At 43.4% G+C, this 12255-nt stretch overlaps 1 protein-coding gene across 2 annotated transcripts in view; it reads right to left on the bottom strand.

Moving 5' to 3' along the window:
• The window catches only part of NCOA6 (nuclear receptor coactivator 6), a 77234-nt gene that overhangs the window by 12164 nt on the left and 52815 nt on the right, over positions 1-12255 (bottom strand). For both annotated transcript variants that reach the window (XM_049779108.1, XM_049779109.1), the window contains exons 10-11: positions 10543-10611; positions 4189-4225 (exon numbers count right to left, since the gene is read on the bottom strand). In XM_049779108.1, the coding sequence (XP_049635065.1) occupies positions 4189-4225; positions 10543-10611 (106 nt within the window). The remainder of the gene's footprint in view (positions 1-4188; positions 4226-10542; positions 10612-12255) is intronic.

The raw sequence follows: 12255 nt of genomic DNA, 5'->3' as shown, positions 1-12255 counted from the left end.
ATACAAAAGGCCTACATGCTTAACAGCAGTGATTATTAAATGGCATTTGGGGCCGGAGAGATAGCATGGAGGCAGGGCGTTTGCCTTGCATGCAGAAGGACGGTGGTTCGAATCCCGGCATCCCATATGGTCCCCCAAGCCTGCCAGGAGGAACCCTTGACCCAAAAACCAAAAAAAAAAAAAAAAAAAAAAAGGAAGAAAAAAATCGGCATTTGACAAATCATGTATAAAGATTAATGATAAAAATGTTCACAAAATGTTAGAGGAAAAAATTACTGACATTAGAAATAACATATTCCCATTTTCATTATTATACAGGGGATATCTATAATCAATGTGAGAGATGTGTACAATGTACAGTGCTTACATATAAACACTAAGTAACAGATGTTATATGACATAGGAAAAACACATGTATATACATATATGTACACATATACACAGAATATACACACATATTTAGAAGAACTCAAGTTTACACAACAAACATTTGTTTTTGGGTCACACCTGGGTACTCCTCACTTTGCACTCAGAAATCACCCCCGTCAGGCTGGGGGGGGCATATGGGATGCCGGGAATCGAATCATCTGGGTTGGCTGCGTGCAAGGCAAATGCCTTACCGCTGTGTTATCTCTCCAGACCCCTATACGACAAATATTTCTGTAGGAATATTTGTTATAAAAACACTGGTTTATGGGTAATCCCTCCCTTTTTGGAGGGAATGGGTTGAGTCACAAACAGTTTGCTTAGGCTTAAACTTGGCTCTGTACTCAGGAGTCACTCCTGGTGGTGGTTGGAAGAAACCTGTAGTAGGAGGGACTGGACCCAGACCTCTTGCATGCAAAATAGATGCTCAACCCATTGAGCTCTCTCGCTGACTCCTGATCTGATTTTCTTCCTTTTTTTGTTTTTGGACCACACCTTGTGATGCTCAGGGATTACCCTGGCTCTACTCTTAAGAATTACTCCTGGTGGTGCTGGGAATATACAGGACTGAACCCAGGCCACCCACATGTGAGACAAGTACCCTACCCACTCCAGTAGCCTAGCTTTCTTTTTTTTCTTTCTTTTTTTTTTTTTTTTTTGGTTTTTGGGCCACACCCGGTGATGCTCAGGGGTTACTCCTGGCTATGCGCTCAGAAGTCGCTCCTGGCTTGGGGGACCATATGGGACGCCGGGGGATCGAACCACGGTCCATCCTAGGCTAGCGCAGGCAAGGCAGGCACCTTACCTCTAGCGCCACCGCCCGGCCCCTAGCCTAGCTTTCTTTTAGAACACATTACTTTTCATGGTCCCAAGGACTTAAGGAAGTTTGGCCAGGTATAACCCTGGTTATCACTGCCAGGTGTTGTTCCAATTATAAGGAAAAAAAAAAGAAGTATATTTGAAAGGAAAAGCAACTGTTCTTGAGCATTCAAGTAGAATACATATAGCATATTGACTGTGTGCTTCCTAAGAGTATGAACCATGCATAGCCATTCTACCAGCTATTTCTACTCCTTATCTGTTATTCTTGCCAGGGGAATGCTGGCATTGTTAGTTGCTTTATAGGTAGAAATCTGGTGAGACTGTTCACTATATCCATCTTTTAAAAAGCTTTTGGAGGGGTTAGAGTGCAAAGGGGATTTGCCTTGATTGCTGACCTGGGTTCAATCCCCAGGACCCTGTGTGGTCCTGAGTCCTCCCAGGAGTGATCCCTGAGTGCAGAGCTAGGAGTAAGCTCTGAGTACTGCCAGATGTGGCCCCCAAAATAAAAACAAAATAACCAACATTCCCCCCAAAGACTTCTTCTTTTTTTTTTTTTTTTTGGTCACACCCGGGAGCACTCAGGGGTTACTCCTGGCTCTATGCCCAGAAATCGCTCCTGGCAGGCTCAGGGGACCATATGGGATGCCGGGATTCGAACCACAAACTTTCTGCATGAAAGGCAAACGCCTTACCTCCATGCTATCTCTCCGGCCCCCCAAAAGATTTCTGAATGAAAGATAGATCAAGGCCAAGGGTACAAGCTTCTGGGGTCAGTGACCTGTATGGCACTGACCTCCTGAGCACCAGAGATTCCTACAGGGCATTTTGATAGGATTCTCTTCTTTCTGTAGCTAAAAACATGCTTAAGAAACATAAATAACCCAAATGTTATTCCAGTGCTGCATTAGCACTACACTGAATAGCAATGAATATGGAGACAGGAGGACAGAGGTCAAGACTTAGTTATGTATTTTTTCATGACATTTAATATTCTCTCTGCTTCAGGTTATTGATCTATAAACCCTGACTGATGTAAAATATGTTAAGGCTCCCATGTCAGAAGATCTGGATCTGAATTTTTGACTTCACTGTAAATATGTAACTTGTAACCTGAAAGTTTACCATTCTGAGCTTTACATTCCTTTTCTGTAAAGTAAAATTTCCTCTCCTTACAGATACTATGAAATAAAATGAGATAATATAACCAGAGAGCCTGAAGTTCATTATATAGCATTTAAATAAATATTCAATTTGCATAGGACTGATAAAAGGGTTGAATAAGGGTAAAGATGTTTATCAAGCTAAATTAATATACAAAAATTAAAGACTATGTTGTATACTACTTTCCTATCCTAAAAAATACCTTTTGGAAAATAGTAAAACTCTACTCTGGGAGTCAATGAGATTTAAGTTGTATTTCATTTTTTAGGTTCTGTGAGGCAATGCAGTATGTAATAATAATAATAAAAAGCACACGTATTAGAATCAGACTCGTGTTTTTCTCTCTACTGTGCCTTAATGGTCAGCTGTACTTGACAAGACAGACATAAAAAACTATTACTAATGGCACCGGAGAGATAGCACTGCTGTAGGGCCTTTGCCTTGCATGCAGCCGACCCAGGACAAACCTGGGTTTGATTCCCGGCATCCCATATAGTCCTTCCAGATTGCCAGAAGCGATTTCTGAGCGCAGAGCTAGAAATAACCCCCATGTGCCACCGGGTGTAGCCCCCTAATAATAGTGCTAGCCAATAGAGTCTACATAATGGACATGTACTATGTACTCAACAGGCTGAACAGGTTATTACATTAATTCCAAAGAAACTATAAAAGAGGGGCTGGGGTGACAGCACAGCGATTAAGGCATTTGCATTACACGTGGCTGACTATGGTTGGATCTCCAGCATCCCATATAGTCCCTCAAGTCTGTAAGGAGTAACCCTTGAGTTGTTACCGGGTGTGGCCAAAACAACAACAACAACAAAACCCATCACCAACAAAAATAAACTATAAAAGAGATATATGTAGTCACCAAGTTCTATCAAGAGAAATATTACTAGGCTGGAGAGAAAGTTCAACAGGTTGAGCATATGGTTTACATGTGGGAAACCCAGGTTTGATTTTGTGAACATTAGTGTGTGTGTGTGTGTGTGTGTGTGTGTGTGTGTGTGTGTGTGTGCGCGCGCGCGCATGTGCGTGTTTAGTCTCTTAAGAAAGAAAACCAGGGCCCGGAGAGATAGCACAGCGGTTTTTGCCTTGCAAGCAGCCGATCCAGAAGCAAAGGTGGTTGGTTCGAATCCCGGTGTCCCATATGGTCCCCCGTGCCTGCCAGGAGCTATTTCTGAGCAGACAGCCAGGAGTAACCCCTGAGCAACACCGGGTGTGGCCCAAAAAAAAACCAAAAAAAAAAAAAGAAAAAAAAGAAAGAAAACCAGGGGCCGAGAAGGTGGCGCTAGAGGTAAGGTGTCTGCCTTGCAAGCGCTAGCATAGGACGGACAGCGGTTCGATCCCCCGGTGTCCCATATGGTCCCCCCAAGCCAGGGGCGATTTCTGAGCGCATAGCCAGGAGTAACCCCTGAGCATCAAACGGGTGTGGCCCAAAAACCAAAAAAAAAAAAAAAAAAAAAGAAAGAAAACCAGAGCCAAAGAGATAGCATGGCGGTAGGGCGTTTGCCTTGCACACAGCAGACTCAGGATGGATGGTTCAAATCTTGGCATCCCATATGGTCCCCAGTGCCTGCCAGGAGCAGTTTCTGAGTGCAGAGCTAGGAGTAACCCCTGAGCGCCGCTGGATGTGCACCCCCCCCAAAAAAAAAAAGAAAGAAAATCAGGATGCAAAAACTGAAGAAAAAAATTACAAGATGAGAAGAGGTTTAAAGAAGAGCAAATGTCAAGGAAGCTTATGTGGCATTCATGTTTCTGAAGAAATGAGATTCTTACCTTTGTCCGGAAAGTATGGCAGCATTTGCCTCAATCTCTGTAAGAAACATAAATGAAAGAAATGAGACAAAATAGTTTCTGGCATAGTAGCAAGCCCACAGAGAGAAATTAGGTATTTCCTATTAGACTGACCCTGCTTTTGTGACAAGCAAAATGGTCACCAATATAGTGACCAAGAATTGTTACTGACACAATACAGTTGTCTGGAGCAGAAGACAAGCGGTCTGTTTTTATTTCTGTTTCACACTCTGAAACTATGCTCTTTAGATCAAGAGTACCAAATTCACATTGTCTGGCACATATTTCATCTATATTAGTAAAACAATTCTCTTCCTAGGCTTTTTATTTAAGAAGTATCTCTACACTTCTGAAAATTAAAAAAAAAGAGAATCATCATTTTATATTAACTATAAAGAATATATGTTCAAGAGATAGCTCAGGAGGTAAGACACTTGCCTTGTACATGCTGACCCCAGCTCAAATCTCCAGAATCATAAGGAATGATCCCTGAGCACTGCTGAAAGTGCCCCCATCCTCCAAAGAAAGTAAAACTTAGGCAGCAAGTTCGAGCATGCCAAGAGTTAGAAGGGTCAGCCACACTATAAAAACTAACCCAGCTCTTTCTTCACCACTAAAAAAGATTTTGGATATTTGTGGTGATGGTGGGGTTAGAAGGGGACTGCATTGTGAGTGGGAGAGATAATTCAAAAAGGCTGGAATATATGTCTGTGCTAGGTCAGTTCAATCCTCTAAAAAGTGAGAATGGACCTGAGAGATTCCCAGTGTTAAGTTAAAACTTCAGGCCTGGACCCGGAGAGATAGCACAGCGGCATTTGCCTTGCAAGCAGCCGATCCAGGACCAAAGGTGGTTGGTTCGAATCCCGGTGTCCCATATGGTCCCCCGTGCCTGCCAGGAGCTATTTCTGAGCAGACAGCCAGGAGTAACCCCTGAGCAACGCTGGGTGTGGCCCAAAAACCAAAAAAAAAAAAAAAAAAAAAAAAAAAAAACTTCAGGCCTGCAAAGCTAGGCCAAATTAAAAAAATAAAAAAGGACACACACAAAGTATCTCCTAACAACTTTATTCTTTCAAGATTACACTTTGGGTATGTAACAAATTCCTTGACTTTGTAGAGCATTCTTCCCTCTCCTTGATTTTTTTTTTCTTTTTGGGCCATACCTTGTTACGCTTAGGGGTTACTCCTGGCTTGCTGTCAGAAATTGCTCCTGGCTTGGTGGACCATATGGGAGGCTTGGGGAATGAATCACAGTCCGTCCTAGGTCAGCCGCATGCAAGGCAAATGCCCTACCGCTGAGCCACTGCTCTAGCCTCTGATAATATTTCTTTCTTTTTTTTTTTTTGGCCGGATAAATTTTTTTTTTTTTTGGGCCGTTTGATACTCAGGGGTTACTCCTGGCTAAACGCTCAGAAATTGCCCCTGGCTTGGGGGAATCGAACTGCGGTCCTTCCTTGGCTAGCACTTGTAAGGCAGACACCTTACCTCTAGCGCCACCTCACTGGCCCCTTGGCCGGATATTTCTTTCTTTCTTTTTTTTTTTTTTTGGTTTTTGAGCCACACCTGGCAGTGCTCAGGGGTTACTCCTGGCTGTCTGCTCAGAAATAACTCCTGGCAGGCACGGGGGACCATATGGGACACCGGGATTCGAACCAACTACCTTTGGTCCTGGACTGGCTGCTTGCAAGGCAAACGCCGCTGTGCTATCTCTCCGGGCCCTGGATATTTCTTAAGTAAAACAATTTACATTACTACAAACAATATAATGCATCTCCTCCAAAAGATTTTCACTGGGCAGAATGATTTGTTTAAAAGTAGTACCTATTTTTGATTCCATTATGTTTCGTCTTCAAACTCCTAGCACTAACAATGCCCTACAAGAAAGGAATGAGCATGGGTCGAAGAAAGAGCACAGTGATAGGGCATTTGCCTTGCATGTGGCCACCGGGGAGGGACCCGGTTCGATTCTCAGCATCTCATATGGTCCCCCAGCCTGCCAGGGGGCCATTTCTGAGTGCAGAGCCAGGAGTAAGCCTTGAGTGCCCCTGGGTGTGGCCTAAAAACCAACCAAACAATCAATCAATCAAGAAAGTTAAAAAAAAAAACGAAATGAACATCCAGTAGATTAAGCAGGTACTTTTCATCAGTACCAAAAATGCATCTTCTTCCATCATTTACCTTTGGGTGTCTCCATTTTTTCCCAAAGACCTTCCCTGCAGTGCCAGAGAGTGATTTTTGCCACTGACTTTCCATAGATTTATATGTAGAGAATTTATATTTATATAAATGTACACTGAGTACATGTCTCAACTAGCCTACTGATCACATGCTATGCTCCTTCAAGTTATGAGTGTTTGGATTATAATTTTTTTTGTTTTGTTTTTTTGGTTTTTGGGCCATACCCGGTGGCACTCAAGTGTTACTCCTGGAATCTGCTCAGAAATCACTCCTGGCAGGTATGGGGGACCATATGGGATGCGGGATTTGAACCACCATCAATCCTGGGTCAGCCATTTGCAAGGCAAGTGCCTTACCGCTGTGCTATCTCTCCGACATCTGGGTTATAATTTTGACTGCATTGTTTATTAGTCATGTGACTTTGTATAAACTACTTTGTGCTCAATTCCTCATTTGAAAAATGAGAATAAACAACTTTCTTAAAGTAAGACTAAATAAAACACATACTAACATTTAGTCCAGCATCCAACATTTTCTTTTTTTTTTTTTTTTTTTTTTTTTTTTTTTTTTTTTTTGGTTTTTGGGTCACACCTGGCAGTGCTCAGGGGTTATTCCTGGCTCCAGGCTCAGAAATTGCTCCTGGCAGGCACAGGGGACCATATGGGGCGCCGGGATTCGAACCGATGACCTCCTGCATGAAAGGCAAACGCCTTACCTCCATGCTATCTCTCCGGCCCCGCATCCAACATTTTCAATAATTCACAATTAAATATTATTATTGCCATAAATTCAATTAAAACATTCTTTTTTTTTTTTTTTTTTTTTTTTTTTTTGGTTTTTGGGTCACACCCGGCAGTGCTCAGGGGTTACTCCTGGCTGTCTGCTCAGAAATAGCTCCTGGCAGGCACGGGGGACCATATGGGACACCGGGATTCGAACCAACAACCTTTGGTCCTGGATCGGCTGCTTCCAAGGCAAACACCGCTGTGCTATCTCTCCGGGCCCTCAATTAAAACATTCTAAGAATATTCATTTTAAACAAACAATTCTATATCCAGTTATGTTGATAAGGATATAAAATATGGCAAAGGCGATTTTCTGGAATAAAGAGCTGGAGCAAAAAAAAAAAAAAAAAAAAAAGGAGTTGGAGCAGGAAATAGAGCTTCTTTCTAGGCTAATAATTTTCTCAACAAAACCAGTTCTACTATCTCTATTACTACTTATATTTTATGCTTTTGGTTTTCGGACCATATCTGTGATACTCAGGATTTAGTCCTGATCTATGTTCAGGGATCACTATCATATATGCAAGCAGAAAATAGCAAAAAAGACTCTAGTGGCTGAAATGTTTCTCTGTTCATCTTTTCTTTTTCTTTCCCTTTTTTTTTTTTTTTTTTTGCTTTTGGGTCACACCCAGCAGCGCTCAGGGGTTCCTCCTAGCTCTATGCTCAGAAATCGCTCCCGGCAGGCTTGGACCATATGGGATGCCGGGATTCGAACCACCGTCCTTCTGCATGCGAGGCAAATGTCTTACCTCCATGCTATCTCTCTGGCCTCTTTTTCCTTTTTTTGTTTGTTTTTGGGCCACACCTGGCGGCACTCAGAGGTTACTGTTGGCTCTGTGCTCAGAAATCACTCCTGGTAGATTTGGGGACCATATGGGATGAAGGGATAGAATCCGGGTCCTTTCTGGGTTTTTCAGTGGGGTGTCTCCTAGAACAGTGCTCCAGAGGTCACACTGGCGAGTCTAAGACCAACTGAACCTGCTATTCAATGTAAGGGCCTGAACAGGCAATGCTACTCCAGGGCCTCTAAGGCACAGGACCACAAATGGCATGCTTTGGGTCTCCAGACCTACATCCAGTGCCAGGGATAAGACTGGGCACATGCTAGCCACTTTATATTTTAGAGGCCACGTTTTACTCAAAGATATGCAGCAAGTCCCATTTATCACAGAAGATATAGTACCCTAAGAAGGTTTTAAAATTATTACCTCTGAGCCTGAAAGATACTACAGTGGATAGGGTACTTGCCTTGCATATAGCCAACCTTGGTTTAATATGAATATGGTCCCTGAGCACTGCCAAGAGTGATCCCTGAGCAATGAGCCAGGATAAAGTCCTGAGCATAGGCCCCAAAACAATCAAAACCAAAATACAATAACTGTAAGTCAGAGTCAGAGTCAGGGAAATGGCCCAATTGGCTGGAGCATAAGCTTTGCACTTGACAATCCCAAGCTTGATCTCTGGCTCTGAACATCACTGGGTATATCCCCTGCCCGCCTACATCCCCAAATCACAAGTTATGTCTTACAGGCTTAGAGTCACATTAGACATACTGTATTATTGATTTCTCACTCATTTAGTCAAGTATGTGGATTATGCTATCAATGAGATTCTAAACTTCTTGGGAAAAAAAAAGTCCTGCTCTTTCTTCTTCTTCTTTTTGGTACCCTTCACTGATCTGCAGGGACAGAGTCAGACAAAACTAAACTCTTAACACATCTATGGTATCTATCTGCTCTGATAGGTTTATCTATGAAGACAGTGTTGTTAGAGTCATCAAGATCATCATGTGCTTAGAGCTGACTAAGCAACCCACAACAGTTATCTGTCTCCACTGGCCAGAAACATCAGCCCTAGTGCTAGTTGCTATCTTGATCATGGGAAAAAATTAAATGCTATACAGAGATAACTGAAATGACTGAGTTTGTGAAGGAATGGCTACCTGAGTATAGTATAGTGGTTCTCAAATAGTGGAGTGTGTTCCCCCCCAGGGGGAGGGTGTGTTTGACCTCGGCAAACACTGTCATAACAAGCTAAGCCCCATGTTTATGTCTCTGTATGTCTCTGGAGCTGAGTGTTGCTGTGTCCTGCTTCAAACCCTGCTTCGAAAAGTTATGCATTGCAAAACGTACTCATTGTAGCCAATAATCCAGACATCACCTCTGATTAAAAAATCAGCTCAAATTATTCAATATCTTTTTGTTTTGCAGGTTAAAGTTTTTATTTGGTTTTTGGGTCATACCCAGCAGTGCTCAGGGGTTACTCCTGGCTCCACACTCAGGTCCTAAAGTTTTTTTTAATAAAGATATGATTTGGGGCAGGAGAGATAGCATGGAGATGCATGCAGAAGGTTGGTGGTTCGAATCCTGGCATCCTATATGGTCCCTTGAGCCTGCCAGGAGCAATTTCTGAGCATAGAGCCAGGAGTAACCCCTGAGCATTGCCGGGTGTGACCCAAAATCCAAAATCCAAAAATAAATAAATAAATAAAAATAAAGATCTGATTTACAGTCGCGCGGGGGGCGCGAAAAAGGTTTTCTTCTTCCTAGGGGGCATGACAGAAAATAATTGAGAAGCACTGGTATAGTAGAGGTTCTTAGAATGAGCCTCCATTCTTTTTTTTGTTGTTGTTTGTTTTTTGGGCCACACCCAGTAACTCTCAGGGGTTACTCCTGGCTATGCGCTCAGAAGTTGCTCCTGGCTTGGGGGACCATATGGGTCGCCGGGGGATCGAACCGCGGTCCGTCCAAGGCTAGCGCAGGCAAGGCAGGCACCTTACCTCTAGCGCCACTGCCTGGCCCCGAGCCTCCATTCAATAGCTAGTGAGTAACACTTACTACCCTACCCCAGCGAGTTTACCATATGCCAGCCAGCTCCGCACACAGGGGATCCAGGTCATGAAACATAACAAGCTGTAATGGAAAGCAGCCCTGGCTGGGTGGCAGACAGACAATGAGCAGTGACATTTCCCCACCCCTCTTTTGTTTTTTTTGGGTCACACCTGGCATTGCTCAGGAGTTACTTCTGGCTCTGTGCTCAGAAGTCACTTCTGGCAGGCTCAGGGTACCATAAGGAATGCTGGGATTCGAACCAGGGTCCGTCTGTGTTGGGTGTGTGCAAAGCAAACGCCTTACTGCTACCACTGTGCCATGACATTCCCTTTTGAATTCACTTGCTGGCAGGAGTGGTGGGAGGAGGTGGAAGGAATGAGGAAATAATCTTAAATAGGAACTCAAAGAGTTTGCCAACACCATTCAAATATGCTCTGAAGCACCCCAGATGAGACCATTTCAGTCACTTCCTGATAAGCCAATGACAGCAGTTCCTTAACAGGGCACTATCCCACCCGGAGGTTTGTCCATGTGGTGTACCTTACCTGGTCTGGCAACAGACCCCTGCAGGACTGTGGCTGGAGTCTCTTTTGGGACTAAATTCTGTGAAGGAGCTAAAGGGGAAAAAAAGATAGTGGCATTTTACTTTCATCTTTTCTACTTTTGGTTTTTGGGTCAAACTCAGTGATGCTCAAGGGTTACTTTTCATCCTGCTTTTGGGAATTACTCCTTGTGGTGCTCGGGGGACCATATGGAATACTAGAGATCAAACCTAGGTCAGCTGTGTGCAAGGCAAGTGCCCTACCCAGTACTATCACTTCAGCCCCTTATTTTCTAGACTGAATCAAGAACTAAATAACTTGGGGCTGGGAAGGTGGCGCTAGAGGTAAGGTGTCTGCCTTACAAGCGCTAGCCAAGGAACGGACCGCGGTTCGATCCCCTGGCATCCCATATGGTCCCCCCAAGCCAGGGGCGATTTCTGAGCACATAGCCAGGAGTAACCCCTGAGCGTCAAACGGGTGTGGCCCAAAAACCAAAAAAAAAAAAAAAAAAAAAAGAACTAAATAACTGGGCCAGAGCGGATTGATTATCACAGTGGGTAGAGCATTTGCATTGCACGCAGCTGACCTGAGTTTAATCCCTAGCATTCCATATGGTCCCTTGAGCCTGCTAGAAATGATTTCTTAGAGTAGCCGGTGTGACCCAAAAACAAGAACAAAAAGGAAAGAAAAAAAAGAGCTAAATAACTACAGAAATATGGGGCTGGAGAGATAGCATGGAGGTATAGCATGCAGAAGGACAGTGGTTTGAATCCTGGCATCCCATATGGTCCCCCAAGCCTGCCAGGAGCAATTTCTGAGAGGAGAGCCAGGAATAACCCGATCGTTGCCGGGTGTGACCTAAAAACCAAAAACCAAACCGAAACAAAAAACACTACAGAAATACACATTCTCCTAGAGGACAGTGCTTGAAGCTGGCTTTGAAATTACATTACAAAAGTTAATTTAAAATTTAAAAGTTAACAACTGCAACAGTAAAGACTACCATTCATTTTTTCCTATCTGTACAAAGATCAAGAAAGTAGGTGGCTCTGAGAAAATAGCTCCTATATTTTTGTGTCTAGAAGTCAACTTTTTTGTTTGTTTTTGTTTTTGGGTGACACTTGGCAGGGCTCAAGGGTTACTCCTGGCAGGATTGAGAGACCATATGGGATGCAGGGATCAAACCCTAGTCCATCCCAGATAAACACCCTACCACTGTGCTATCACTCCGACACTAGAGGTCAACTTCTGTCTGGAAGTCTAACATTCTCAGTAGGCAACCTGCCTTGTCAAAGAAACAATGTCATTTATCCACACATTTTCAAAAATCTGTCTCTGGGGGTCAGAGAACAGATAGGAAGGTGCTTGTCTTGCATATAGCCAATGCAGGTTGATTCCCAGGACCAGAGCCAGGCACTGCTGGTGTACCCACGCATAAAACCAAACAAGATGTTTCTCTAGTTAGGGAGTCAAGGAGATGATTCAAAGGATTAGAGTACAAGTTTTGTATGGGGAGTCCCAGATTCAATCCTTAATACTGCACAATCATGGCCAAGAGCAAGCCCTACACATTGATGCCCCTAATGCATTCCTAACCCTCACCCACTCAAATGGTCTCATACCATTAAACACTACGCTCAGATTTAAAGTGAATCACAATGTTTTTTTCCTTTTCTTCAATTATTCAATTGATATTCAATTCATATTCAAGTAATC

The sequence above is a fragment of the Suncus etruscus genome, chromosome 9 (genome assembly GCF_024139225.1).
Source record: "Suncus etruscus isolate mSunEtr1 chromosome 9, mSunEtr1.pri.cur, whole genome shotgun sequence".
Lineage (NCBI taxonomy): Eukaryota > Metazoa > Chordata > Mammalia > Eulipotyphla > Soricidae > Suncus > Suncus etruscus.
Note: the sequence above shows the minus strand (reverse complement) of the source record. Positions and strands in the feature narration are given on the sequence as shown.